Below are 15,004 nucleotides of genomic sequence, written 5' to 3'. Positions count from 1 at the left end.
GACCATCTCGAGAATAGATTTGCTGCATTGAATACTAATGACCAAAGACCATACAAGTTGTGAAATGACATCAAGGAAGCAAAAGGTCATTAAAAAGACAGGAAAGAAAGAAAAGACCAAAATGGATGTCAGAAAAGACTGGGAAACTTGCTCTTGAAATTAAAGTAGCTAAAGCGAACAGAAGAAATGATGAAGTAAAACAGCTGAACAGAAGATTTCAAACAACAGCTCAAGAAGACAAAGTAAAATATTATAATGAAACGTGCAAAGACCTGGAGTTAGAAAACCAAAAAGGAATAACATGTTTGGCATTTCTCAAGCTGAAAAAACTGAAGAAAAAATTCAAGCTTCAACTTGCAACACTGAAGGATTCTATGGACGAAATATTGAACAACCCAGGAAGCATCAAAAGAAGATGGAAGGAATACACAGAGTCACGGTACCAAAAAGAATTGGTTGATGTTCAACCATTTCATGAGGTACCATTTGATCAAGAATTGATGGCACTGAAGGAACAGGTCCAAGCTGCCCTGAAGGCGCTGGTGAAAAGCAAGGCCCCCGGAATCGATGGAATACCAACCGAGATGTTTCAATGGACGCAGCGCTGTAGGTGCTCACTCATCTATGTCAAGAAATTTGGAAGACAGCTATGTGGCCAGTTACCTAGCCAACCAACTGGAAGAGATCCATATTTTTGCCCTCCAAAGAAAGGTGATCCAACAGAACGCAGAAATTATCAAACAGTATTTTAATGTAACAAACCCTGTTGCAGTTGAGTTGATTCTTACTCATAGCAATCTCTATAGGACAGAGTAGAACTGCCCCACAGAGTTTCCAAGGAGCACCTGGTAGATTCAAACTGCCAACTATTTGGTTAGCAGATATAGCTCTTATGCCAGCAGGGTTTCCATTAATGCAATATGTAAATTAAATTTTGCTGAAGATTGTTCAAAAGTGGTTGCATTGACAGGGAATTGCCAGAAATTCAAGCCGAATCCAGAGAATGTGGAATGAAGGATATCATTGCTGATGTCAAATCTGTCTTGGAAGAAGTACAGCCAGAATGCTCATTAGAAGCAGGGATGGAAGACTTCATCTCACATTCTTTGGTCGTGTTATAAGGAGGGACCAGTCTCTGAAGAAGGACATCATGCCTGGTAAATTAGAGGGTCACCAAAAAAAAAAAGAAGACTCTCAACCAGATGGATTGACACATGGCTGCAACAATGAGCTGAAACATGGCAATGAGGACAGTACTCTGGGCAGCTTTTCATTCTATTGTACATAGGGTCTCTGTGAGTTGGAGCCAACTAGATGGCACTTAACAACAACAAGAAGAATTACCTGTCAAGAACCTACCAATGTAATCACAGGCAACAGAACTGACAAACCACAAGGGTTAGTAGACAGAATGATCTAAACTCAGAGAATTTTTATAAGGGATTCTTGCACTGTGAAAAATTATCACTGGGGCCTGTGACAGCTGTCTATAAAAAGTGCACTGCTCTCTTTACTATAGTTATTATTCAGTGTCACTTAGTTTAATTAAGGAAACATGAACCAAAAGAACAATCAAGCTGAGAAATGCATCCAACATATGGCATTTATTGACGTGCTATAAAATTATATTTTAAATAACTTAAGAGGTCTATTTTAAATAACTTAAGAGGTCGAGATCCCAGAGAGGTTTTGAAAAGTGGACAGTAGGCATCACATCACGCAAAATCATGGCTAATGACCATTGCCATTGCCAAGTCTAAAACTTACTAACTTGTACCTTTTTAATTTTTGTACAAAATATAATTTTTGTGCATCATTTTCACTGACAAACCAACCAAAACCAAATCCATCGCCATCAAGTTGATTCCGGCTCACAGGGACCCTAAAGGACAGAGCAGACTGCCCCATAGGGTTTCCCAGGCTGTAAATCTTTACTGAAACAGGCTGCTGCGTCTTTCTCTTTCAGAGCATCTGGTGGGTTCGAACGCCCAGCCTTTCAGTTAGCAGCCAAGCACTTAACCACTGCATCATCAGGGCTCCTTTTTCAAAGACAACCAAAAATCAAACCAAACCCGTTGCTACTGCCCCCTTAAATGCAACCTGGGATAACCTCTACTCCTGTCTGGATTTACCGGTTAGGGCTGGACTCATTAAGCATTTTAACCACACGGGGGCGTGCAAAACTCTTCCTGTCACCACATTTTCCCCTTTAAGGCGATTGGTTCTGCATGGGAAGCACAAAGGGAAAGCTTCTCTTACTGCAGCGTCATTTTTCCACACCGAAGAAGCAGAGTATCTGAACTCAGCCATCGTGGTGTCAGAGTCCTGCTACTGAACTAGCTAGCTCTGCTGTTTGGGGAAAGTCACTTAAACTCTCTGTGACTTACTTTCCTCTTCTGGCAAAGGGAGATAATACCAGTTGTTACCTCACCGAGCTGTTAGAGCAAAATTAGGTTATGTGAGTAAAGTGATAGGACCAGGCCTGGCACATAAATTCTTGATAAATGTTGAGCGTGGTTACTATTTTTCTCTTCTTCTATTTGGTTGGGGCAGAAGAGGTTGCCAATTTTTGGATTGTCAAGTGTGATTAGGGACTTGGGGAAAGGTATAGATTCCAAGAACCAGACCATGTGGTGGAGCTTTAGTATAACTCTTGAGCTAAAGAGGAGACTACCTGGATCACGCTGGCCGATCTCAACCTTCCAGAGTGAGACCTTCGATAAGGTTTTGTGCCAAGGTGGAATTGGCATTATCCTTGGAAGTCTTCCATGTTTAGGGACTAGTGGCACCTGGCCAGAGATTCAGAAAATCAGGATGCAGGTCCTATAAATTTCTCTTACCACGAGAACCAATATTATGAGTCATATCCTGGGACAACCTAGAGCGCTACTGGGCTACAGAGGGCTGGAGAGAGGAGACAGTGATAGCAGAAATGAGCATATTTTCTTTAATGGATCCTTCTCCACACTGGACCCAGCAAGGATCTGAGGATCATGTAGGTATCCTAGAGGGCTTTCAATGACTTGTTATAATGACTTAGAATCCTGTAGTCAGGAGTCCCAAGTAGACCCATAGCCTTGCTTGACAGTTCTTCTTTTTTAGGATAACTTTGAAACGGGTACTTTGATTTAGGGACACAGCAAAATTTCTTTCTCCCACATGTTCCCCTCCTCTTCTCATCTTCTTTGCAAGTTCCCCTGCATCTGCCAATTTTTCGGTAGCACTTTTTGACCCATCCATCTGTCAAAATAAATAAAGAGATGAATAAATAAATGAATAAAAAAGAGTAAAGACTATTGTACTGCCTTAGTTTCCTAGGGCCATCATAACAGAATAGCACAAAGTGAGTAACTTTTAAGAACAGAAACTTACTGTCTCATAGTTCTGAAGGCTAGAGGTCTGAATTCAGGGTGTAGGCAGTGCTATGCTCTCTTTCTGTTGGCTCCAGGGGAAGATACTTCCTTGTTTCTTTCAGTTTCATGGTAACCCCAGGCACTTCTTCGTGTTCATTGGCTTGTAGATGGATCCCTACATGGCGTCTTTTACCTGTGTGTTTGACTTTGTTACCGGCTTGTTCTCCCCTTTTGTAAGACACCAGTCAAGAGGTTTTAGGACCCACCCTACTTGGGCATGACCTTGTTAACCTAACTGATAACATCTGCAAAGTAAAACCTCGTTTCCTCAAGCAAGGTCACATTCACAGGTGCAGGTGTTAGGATTTCAAAATAGTTTGGGGGGACACAATTCAAAACATAACACTAGAGTAAAGCCTGTTAGACTACGAATGTTGGTAGTCGTACTAATAATGGTCAGAGTAAACATTTGTCTTGAAACCTCAGCATTCCTGGGAAGATTAAATAAATCTATGCATGTAGAATGCCTTGGAAACCCTGGTGGCGTACTGGTTGAGTGTTAAGGCTGCTAACCGAAGGATCGGCAGTTCAAATCTGCCAGGCGCTCCTTAGAAACTCTGTGGGGCAGTTCTACTCTGTCCTATAAGGTCGCTATGAGTCGGAATCGACTTGACGGCAACGGGTTTTTATGTAGAATGCCTACTGCTGGTCTTGACGTGTAGTAAAAAAAACTACAGTAGGTACAAGTAATTATTTCTTTTTCTCCAACTAGCTTATTGGAGTTTATTCCTATGGTTATGATGTCTCCATCGCTGTCATTTTTCAGTCTCACCACCTCTAGTACCTCCTCTTCCCTAAATTTAGGTGCTTGCCAAGGAACAGGCCTAAGCTTTCAATTACCTGTCTTTTCTCTACGTTCATTATTCATTCAACAGCTATTTGTTGATCACCTACAATGTGCCGGGCACTGTTCTAGGTGCTTATAACAAAGCAATGAACAAAGCAGACAAAGATCCCTGGCCCTGTGGAGCTGACATATGATAGACAGCCAGCAAAATAGATAAGTAACTTTATAGTAGTATAGAGGATAGTAAGTCCTATGGATAGAATAAAAAGTATAATAGGGTAAGGGAGCATCAAGAATGTCATAGCCAAAGGGGGAAAGGTTGCAATTAGAGGTCAAGATAGGATTCATTGAGAAGGTGACTTTTCAAACATAGACTTGAATGTGGTAGCAAGAAATAGAACCAAGCAGATATTGGGAGGGAGGCTGTTACAGGCAGAGATCAGGCAGTTAAAGGCCCTGAAATGGGAACAAGGTCAGTGTAGCTGGAGAGGAGTGAATGAGGGAGAAAAGGTAAGAGTGAGGTTGGAGAGGTAACAGGGAGTCAGAACAAGTAGGGTTTTATAAACTTTTACTTTTACTCTAAGGGAAGTGGGGGGCCATTGAAGCATTGTGAGCCCAGCATACTACTTACATCTTAAAGCAACCATTCTGGTTGCTCTATTGAAGATTGACTGTGGAGGGAGCAAGGCAGAAATACGATGATCTCAATAAGAGGACAGGGTAGACATCCAGTCATCCACGCAGGAGATGACTATGGCTTGAACCAGGGTGGTACAAATGGAGGTAGAGAAAGGTGGCTAGATTCTGGATATATTTTCAGGTTAGAGACAAAATGATTTCCTGGTCAGTTTTACTTAGGATGTGAGAGAAAAGGAGGAGTCAAGATTTTTGGCCTGAGCCAAAGAGTGGACTTCATGCTAAGTGAAGTGAGGAGAGTTGTGCATGGAGCAGGCTTGTGGTACAGTATCAGGGTTTATCTTTTGGACATTTTGAGGTTGATATGTCTATTATTCATACAAGTGAAGATGTCTATAAAGTGATTGGATATGTGAGTCTGTAGGGTATAAAATGGAGATAGAAATGTATATATGATCATCAAGGTTATGAAATTGTGTGGAATGACCAAAAGAATATGGCCAAGGCCATTTGTAAGTCAGAAACAAGAGCAGAGAATGGGTCAAGAATTCTGAGAATGAGCAATAAAAACAGCATAGTGAGTTGATGTGAAAGCAATGTGAAGGAGCAATGGAAGCAAGGAGGAGAAGGTGATCAGCTGTGTCAAATGCTGCCAAGTAGGATGAGAACTGAGAACTGGCCATTGTATTTAGCAGAGTCAAGAACAGTTTTGTTGGAATGGTGGGAGTGGAAGCCTGATTGGAATGGAGAGGAGATAGTGAGAACAAGAAATTCAAGAGCTCAGTTGCAAAAGGAAGTAAAAAAAAAAGTTGATACATGGTGGGAGTGGGGGTAGAACCAACACTGCTTATTTAACCAACATTGAGTCCTTATATGTGTCAGGCAGAGTCCCTGGGTGGCACAAGCGGTTTGCACTCAAGTACTAGCCAAAAGGTTGGCAGTTCAAACCCACCCAGAAGCACCTCAGAAGAAAGACCCAGCAATCTGCTTCCGAAAGGCCACAGCCTTGAAAACCCTATGGCGCAGTTCTACTCTGCACACGTGGGTTTGTCTTGAGTCAGATCTGACTCAACAACAACTAACAGCAAGAACAACAGGAGAACAGACAGGGAAGAACTTGTCTAACCTAGGACAGTTAGCGAAGGCTTTACAATTGACCTGAAATATGAAGAATGAATGAGGAGAAATAAATCAGGGAAAGAAAGGATGGAAGAAAAGACCAAGCATAAGTAACAGCATATATATTGGCCCAGTGGAAAGAAAAAGGAAGGTGACAAGGGACAGAAGAAAGACAAGGAAAGCCAGACTGTGATTACTAAGGGGGAGATGGTGCACTTTAGTCCTCAAAGAGACATCTTTGCTTTTAAATACTTGAAAGAGGTCTTTGCAGTATATTTGCCCAGTGTAAATACTTCCTTTGGTTTCTGAACTGCTGCTTCCATGGTGCCTATGGTGTAAATTGAGACTGAGGATATGTAATGGACCAGACCAGATGGGACAGGATCAGTAAAAATTTTGGATTTTATATTAAAAGCAAAAGAAGGTTGTTTAGAGGTTGTAAGCTTGTAAGGTTGTATCTACGTGTGTTCGTGAATATTTGTGTTTTAACTGATCATATTTGTGATTTAAAAAAATAATTGCCAAAGTAAACAATGCTATTAAGAAGGCCGCAAGAGAAAAGGATGTTTGTGCTAAAGAATATGACTTACATAATTTGGCAACAACACCAACAACAAAACAAGTGTACGTAAGTGTTGTTGTTGTTAGATGCTGTGGAGTTGGTTCCAACTCATAGTGACTCTAGGTGCAACAGAACGAAACACTGCCTGGACCTGCACCATCCTCACAATGGTTGCCATGTTTGAGCTCATTGTTGCAGTCACTGTGCCAATCCAACTGTTGAGGGCCTTCTTCTTCCTCACCAATCCTCCACTCCACCAAGCACAATGTCCCTCTCCAGGGACTGTCCCTCCTAATAATGTATTCAAAGTATATGAGATGAATTCTTGCCATCTTTACTCGTAAGGAGCATTCCAGCTGTACTTCTTCCAAGACAGATTTGTTCATTCTCCGGGCAGTCCGAGATATAGTCAATATTCTTCACCAATACCATAATTCAAAGGCATCAATTCTTCTTCAGTCTTCCTTATTCATTGTCCAGCTTTCACATGCATATGAGGGGACTGAAAATACCATGACTTGTGTCAGGTGCACCTTAGTCCTCAAAGAGACATCTTTGCTTTTAAATACTTGAAAGAGGTCTTTGCAGTATATTTGCCCAGTGTAAATACATCCTTTGATTTCTGAACTGCTGCTTCCATGGGCATTGACTGTGGATCCAAGTAAAATGAAATCCTTGACAACTTCAAACTTCTCTCCGTTTATCATGATGTTGCTTATTGGTCCAGTTGTGAGGATTTTTGTTTTCTTTATGTTGAGGTATAATCCATACTGAAGGCTGTAGTCTTTGATCTTCATCAGTAAGTGCTTCAAGTCCTCTTCACTTTCAGCAAACAAGGTTGTGTCATCTGCATATCACGTCGTTAATAAGTCTTCCCCCAATCCTGACACCAAGTTTTTCTTCGTATAGTCCAGCTTCTCGGATTATTTGCTCACCATACAGATTGAATAAGTATGGCAAAAGGATACAACAATGATGCATAACTTTTCCGATTTTAAACTACTCAATGTGCCCTTGTTTTGTTCCAGCGACTGCCTCTTGGTCTATGTATAGATTCCACATGAGCACAATTGAGTGTTCTGGAATTCCCATTCTTCGAAATGTTATCCATAATTTTTTATGATCCACACAGTTGAATGCTTTTGCATAGTCAATAAAACACAGGTAAGTATCTTTCCAGTATTCTCTGCTTTCAGCCAACATCCACCTGATATCAGCAGTGATACCCCCTATTCCACGTCCTCTTCTGAATCTGGCTTGACTTTCTGGAGGTTTCCTGTCAAAGTACTGCCACAACTGTTTTTAAATTACCTCGAGCAAGATTTTACTTGCATGTGGTATTAATGATATTGTTCGATAATTTCCGCATTCTGTTGGATCACCTCTCTTTGGAATGGGTACAAATATGGCTCTCTACCAGTCAGTTGGCCAGGTAACTCTCTTCCAAATTTCTTGGCATAGACAAGTGAGCACCTCAAACTCTACATCCATTTGTTGAAACATGTCAATTTGTATTCCATCAATTCCTGGAGACTTGTTTTTCATCATTCCCTTCAATGCAGCTTGGACCTCTTCCTTCAGTACCATTGGCTCTTGATCATATGCTACCTCTTGAAATGATTGAATGCCAACCAATTCTTTTTGGTACAGCCTCTTTTGATGCCTCTTGTGTTGTTCAATATTTTACCCATAGAATCCTTCAGCATTGCAACTTGAGGCTTGAATTTTTTCTTTAGTTCTGTCAGCTTGAGAAACGCCGAGCATGAATAGGCATATATGTGTATGGGAAGGTACAGGTGAGTACGTATCTGTGCACAGATAGAAGTATCTATATGTATGTATACATACATGCATATATATATTCATATAGGACACAGTTACAGATACTTCTCAGACACCAAACACCTTGCAAGAATGATTTTTTGGGTTTGAAGGCTTAGGACTTCAGTTTCATGGGATGACTCAGTCAATTGACCTCACAAAGTTAATTTTCTGCATTCTAATGTGGTGAGTAGTATCTGGGGTCTTAAAAGCTTGTGCCCAGCCGTCTAAGATGCAAGTATTGGTCTCTACTCATCAGGAGCAAAAGAGAAAGAAGGAAACCAAAGTCTCAGAGAAGAAACTAGTCTACAGGATTGATAGCCTACCTAAGCCACAGCCTCATCTACCCTGAGACCAGAAGAACTAGCTGATGTCCAGCTACCACTACTGACTGTTCTAATCAGTGCCTGATAGAAAGGAAGAAAAATGCAGAAGAGAATTCAGATTCTTAAAAGGTCCATTGTAAACGTTCACTTAAAGCTCAATAAAAATTATTAAAAAAAAAAAAAAAGTCCAGACTTACTGGACCAGCTGAGACTAGAGGGCTTCCTGAGACTATTGCCCTGAGATACTCTTTAAACCTTGAACCGAAAATATCCCGTATCCCATGAGGTCACCTTTTAACAAAATAACAGATTGGCACACAAAACAAAGGATATTATCCATTAGTATGGTGCTCCATTAAAAATCATCTATATGAGACCAAAAGGTCAACAATTAATCTACAGCAAAGATGACAAGATAAGGGGGCAGGGAAGCTAAAGTACTGGAAATGGAACAACCAGAACCCAGTTAAAGAGAATGTTGGCCCATTGTGAAAAATGTGACTGTCACTGAACAGTTTGTGTAGAAACTGTCAAAAGGGAACCTAATTTGCTGTGTAAACTTACACCAAAAAATTACTAAAAAATAAATAAATAACTGAAAATCTTAGAACTGATGGGGGGCCAGAGAAGATGGAGGTAGACAAGAAGGGAGGCCATTGCAGGATTCAGTTGAGAGATGGTGGTATCTTGGTTTAAATTACAGACCCCTTCCACTTATCTTTGCGCCAAACTTGCTCCTCGGAGATTATTCCCAATTTTCTCTTCTCACTGGGACTTTTAGACAGCAAACATAAGGGTCATAGTGACTCTTCCTTTTCTATCCCAATATTCCATGAGTCACTATGCAGACTCTTCCTTCAAAATGTCTCTCACATCTGCCACTCCCTCTTCTGTTCCAATTGTCCTTAGGACATACTGAAGCCTCCTCAGAGTTAGTCTAGGATTCAGTGTTTGGCAAAGACTTTCAGCTTGAAGAGCTGATCCAAAAGAATATTTGACTTGCAACAGCAATGACCCAAAAGGAAATCATGGAAATAAAAATTGTAAACTTCAATTAGACAGACTTATAAAACAAAAGGAGACTAAAGGGGCCCAAGAGCCCAGGGGCAAGGACTAGAAGGCAAGAAGGAACAGAAAATCTGGTAATAGGTTCCCCAAGGTCGAGAAGGGAGAGTGTTGTCATGTCGTGGGTTTGTTAACCAATGTCATAAAACAATATGTGTGCTAACTGTTTAAAGGGAAGCCAGTTTGTTCTGTAAACCTTCATCTAAAGTTCAATTAAAAAAGTGAGAAAAAACAGTTGCATGAACAACCACTGCTACCCTTTCTGTTGTTGTTGTGTGCTGTTGAGTGGATTTCGACTCACAGCAACCACATGTGTTACAGAGTGGAAGTGCCCCATAGGTTTTTCTAGGCTGTAACCTTTACGGAGGATCCCTGGTGGCCCAGGGGTTCAGAGCTCAGTTGCTAACTCAGAGGTTAGCAGTTGGGACCCACCAGCCCCTTCTCAGGAGAAAGGTGTGGCAGTCTACTTCTGTAAAGACTGCAGCCTTGGAAACCCTGTGGGGCAGTTCTACTCTGTTATATGGGGTCGCTGTGAGTTGGAATCAACTCAGTGGCACACAAAAGCAATGTGCTGTGGATATAACCCCATTTGTGAATAGGGTTTTCTTTGTTACATTAATGAGGCCATGTCAGTGTAGAGTGTATCGAACTACTCAATTTTGAGTTATAAAAAGAGCAGATTAGGCACAAAGAAGCAAGCACAAAAAGATCTCCATGCCACAGGGAGATCACCAAGGAATCAAGGAACACCAGGACTACAGAAACTGAAAGAGATCTTCCCCCAGAGACGACAGAGAGACTTCCCTAAAAATGGTGCCTGAATTTGAACTTCTTGCCTCCTGAACTGTGAGAAAATATATTTCTATTCTTTAAAACAAACAAAATAGTAAACTTTAGAACATCCTGGAAGTCTCGGGAAAATATTTCCATTAGAAAGCTATGCACTACCTGCCCCTGAAGCCTGTTATAGTGTTAGAGTTTTGGCCATGTTCAATCTGGAATCCAGAATCTTCAGTCCTAACCCCAGCTCTATACCTTGGGCCTATTTTTACAGATTTGTAGATATCTGAAGACAACCTGAAAATTGTTCACTACATTTTCTAACACAAGAGCAAGATGCTTCCTCTGATTTCTCTAAACCCAGACCAACTTCTCTAAAGGAGCATTCAGAGCCAAATGACAAGGGGGGGTGAAGTAATAGGACTGGTTACCACAAGATGTTGTATAAACTGGAAGTAGGGTTGAAGTGAGAGATGCCTGTGTTGAGACCCTGTTGACAGATGGGCTAAAGGCAATAAAGACACTAGGGATACTGGGGTTGCTTCTATCTATGAAAGGGACTTCATACACAACACCCTAGCCTCAGTTGATATTCCCTAGTGTTATGGATTGAATTGTGTCTACACAAAAAGTATGTCAACTTGGTTAGGCCATAATTCCCAATATTGTATGGTTGTCCTCCATTTTGTTGTCTGATGTAATTATCCTATGTGTTGTAAATCCTAACCTCTTTTATGACATTAATGATGCAGGATTAGAGGCAGTTATGTTAACGAGGCAGGACACAAACTACAGGATTAGCTTGTATCTTGAGTCGGTCTCTTTTGAGGTATAAAAGAGAAAAGCAAGCAGCTAGGAGAAGGGACCTCCTATCACCAAGAAAGAAGAGTGTGTCCTTTGGACCTGGGGTCCCTGCACTGAGAAACAACTAGCCCCAGGGGAAGACTGATAATAAGGACCTTCCTCCAGAGCCAACAGAGAGAGGAAGCCTTTCCCTGGAGCTGACACCCTGGATTTGGACTTCCAGCCTCCTGAACTATGACAGAATAAATTTCTGCTTGTTAAAGCCATCTACTTGTGGTATTTCTATTACAGCAGCACTAGATAACTAAGACACCCAGGTTCCCTAATGAGAAGCACTATCATGATAGGGGGCGATGGGCTGCCCTTATTGTAGATGCATATTCACTAGAAGACTTTTCACCAGCTGTCAGCCATCTCTATGGACTGCACTCACTCCCATGCATGTTCGGTTTCCCAGTGATTCTATAGGTAGGACCCTGTTCTTGCTCTCTTTTCCCTCCTTTCCATAGTTCTGGTTACCTGGAGCAGCCTGAGCCAGGACCACAGTGACAGCTAAGGCCAGGAACAGGAGTTTAATGTCTCTTGAGAAGGGTGAAGAACAAGCCGGCAACATACTGAATGTGCAGAGAAGGTGAGTCTGCTCTCCGGGTTTTATTGACCTAAGTAGGGCTGAGTCACGGACAACAAATCAGGCAAGGGCAGAATGTTGCACTACCCAGAACATCAGCCTGCAGGACAGCAGTGTAAATTGATCACCCAATGTTCAGAGTCCTGCTCCAGAAGTCTCTGGAGAGGTTGAAGACATCAGGGTAGGAGGTGCAAGTCCTACAAAAGTGTGGGGTGTTGTGGAGAGATTGGACCCACTTTCCAAGAAGACTTTCCTATTCCTGTCCTTGAGTAGTTCAATCTCCTCACCAGTGTTCTCACAGCCTCTGTGCTTCCTTCTCTCTCTCATAATGTTGATCATGATGTTTTGGGACTAAGTGTCTTTTCTAGTTCATCCCTGTCCCTCCCTCACCAGATTGACACCATCAAGGAGAACTGTCAGCAGCCTAGATGAGGTTCAGGACATCTGTTTTCCCCTTTGGATCTGGGCAGGAGCTTCAGTGAGCACCACCGCCATCCACTGAATTTCCTTGTTTGTCAGCAACTGAACCTCACAGAATCCTCTCAAGATAGTAGGTAGGTAGAATTCTCTCAGGGTTACACAGTGCTTAGGAAGGGCGGTCTGGATTCAGACCTGGCTTAATAATAAAACACCAGGGATCTTTTATTATCTATGCAGTGTAGGAGTTAAGAGCATTAAAGTCAGAAAAGAGAAAAAAAAAAAAAACAACCTAGATTTGAATCCTGATTCTGCTAACTGCTAGCTGTATGACTTGGAGAAAGTTATTTAAAATTCCTGAGTCTCCATTATCTTGTCTATAAATTAGAAACTGTAATATTTATTCCTTAGCTAACAAAGGTTTTATAGAATTAGGTGATTTTTTGGAAAACAGTACTTTGGACAGTGCAGGCATGAAGAATAAAGTTACAAATAAAAGTAAAATAGAGCACACGTTCTATCATCCCAGGGGATTATACCTAAATAACGATTGAGGCAGCAATGGGCTAAAGAGAGTCTGAAAGGCATGTTCTGTGCAGGCCCAGAGGGCAGAACTAAATGCCCTGGGTGGAAGTTACAGGGGGGTGAGGAAGTAGGTTTAAATTCATGAGAAAAATCTTGTATACAGAATTCCTTATCTATGCTAGATGCTACTTCTTTGTCGGATATGTGGTTTGCAAATACTTTCTCCTAATCTGTGACTTGTCTTTCCATCTTCATGAAAGTGTCTTTTATGGAGAAAAGGTTTTAATTTAGATGAAATCCACTTTGTCAATTTTTCCTTTTATGAATCATGCTTCTGGTGGAAGTCTAAGCTTAGTCCTTGATCTCAAAGATTGTGTTCTATTTTTTCCCCAAGGATTTATAGTTTTGAATTTTTTTCTTATTTAAGTCTGTGATCAATTTGGGGTTAACTTTCACATCAAGCACAAGACTTAGTTCAAGATTTTTTATTTTTGTATTTTTGCCTATTGCTGTCCACTTGCTCCAGCACCATTTGTTGAAAAGGCTATCTTTCTTCCATTGAATTGTATTTGTGCTTTTGTCAGCCATCAGTTGGGCATATCTGTGTGGGTCCATTTCTGGATTCTATATTCTGTGCCATTCATCTATGTTTCTATCCCTCCACCAATACCACATTGTCTTGTTTAGTTACGTAATAAGTCTTGAAATTGGATAGACTAATTTCTCCCACTTTATTTTTATTTTTCGAAACTGTTTTAGCTGTACTAGTTCTTTTGCCTTTCCTTAAATATTTTTAAATATTCCTGTCTATAGCTACAATAAATCTTGCTGGGATTTTGATAGGAATTACATTAAACCTATATATCAATTTAGGGGTAATTGTCACCCTTACTTAACAACGATTGTAAGGATGGCACAGGACCGGGCAGTGTTTCGTTCTGTAGTGCATAGAGTCACTATGAGTCGGAACCGACTCGACGGCACCTAACAACAACAACAACATCACCCTTACTATACATTTAGGTTCATGTACCCATTCCAAAGAAAGGCAATCAAACAGGATGTGGAAACTATTGAGCAATGTCATTAATATCACATGCTAGCAAAATTTTGCTGAAGATAATTAAAAAATCACTTCAACCGTACATCAACAGGGAGTTGCTGGAAGCTCAAGTCCAATTCAGAAGAGGACATGGAATGAGGGCTATCATTACTGATGTCAGATGGAGCTTGACTGAGAGCAGAGAATACCAGAAAAATATTTACCTGTGTTTTATCCACTACACAAAGGCATTCGACTGTGTGGATCATAACAAATTATGGATAACATTATGAAGAATGGGAATTCTAATTATCAATTCTAATTCGTAATTCTTAATTATGCTCATACAGATCCTATACATGGCTCAAGAAAGAGGCAGTTGTTGGAAAAGAACAAGGGGGATACTGCATGGTTTAAAATTGGAAAAAGTGTGAAGCAGGGTTGTATCCTTTCACTTTATGAATTCAATCTGTATGCTGAGCAAATAATCTGAGAAGTTGGACTATGTGAAGAAGAATGCAGCATCAGGACTGGAGGAAGACTCATTAACAACCTGCAATATGTAGATGATACAACCTTGCTTGCCAAAAATGACGACAACTTGAATCACTTACTGATGAAGGTCAAAGACTATACATAGCCTTCAGTATGGATTACCCCTGAACATGAAGAAAATAGAATCTTCACAACTGGATTGATAAACAACATCATGATAAATGGAGAAAAAATGTAAGTTGTCAACGATTTCATTCTACTTGGATCGACAATCAACATCCATGAAAGCAGCGGTCAAGAAACTGAACAACATATTGCACTGGGCAAATCTGCTGCAAAAGACATCTTTAAAGTTTTTAAAAGCAAAGATGTCACTTTAACTACTAAGGTGTGTCTGACCCAAGTCCTAGTCTTTACAGTCACCTCACATGAATGTGAAAGTTGGACAATGAAAAAGGAAGACAGAAGAATTAATGCATTCAAATTGTGGTGTTGGTGAAGAATATTGAGGATAACATGGACTATCAGTAGAATAAATAAGTCAGTCTTAGAAGAAATACAACCAGAATGCTCTTTAGACATGC

The 15,004-nt window shown here is 40.8% G+C and overlaps 1 protein-coding gene across 1 annotated transcript; it reads right to left on the bottom strand.

Annotated features, from left to right (window-relative positions):
* Positions 1-2,879: 2,879 nt before the first annotated feature.
* LOC135228637 (beta-defensin 115-like) lies at positions 2,880-12,029 on the bottom strand. The gene is made up of 2 exons (XM_064276472.1): positions 11,833-12,029; positions 2,880-3,240 (listed from the first exon to the last, which is right to left on the bottom strand). The coding sequence occupies exons 1-2, from the start codon at positions 11,924-11,926 to the stop codon at positions 3,005-3,007; spliced, it is 330 nt and encodes a 109-aa protein (XP_064132542.1). The 5' UTR covers positions 11,927-12,029; the 3' UTR covers positions 2,880-3,004.
* Between the last annotated feature and the right edge of the window lie 2,975 nt (positions 12,030-15,004).

The sequence above is a fragment of the Loxodonta africana genome, chromosome 24 (genome assembly GCF_030014295.1).
Source record: "Loxodonta africana isolate mLoxAfr1 chromosome 24, mLoxAfr1.hap2, whole genome shotgun sequence".
Lineage (NCBI taxonomy): Eukaryota > Metazoa > Chordata > Mammalia > Proboscidea > Elephantidae > Loxodonta > Loxodonta africana.
The sequence above is the reverse complement of the archived record's forward strand: the minus strand, read 5'-3'. Positions and strand labels throughout refer to the sequence as shown.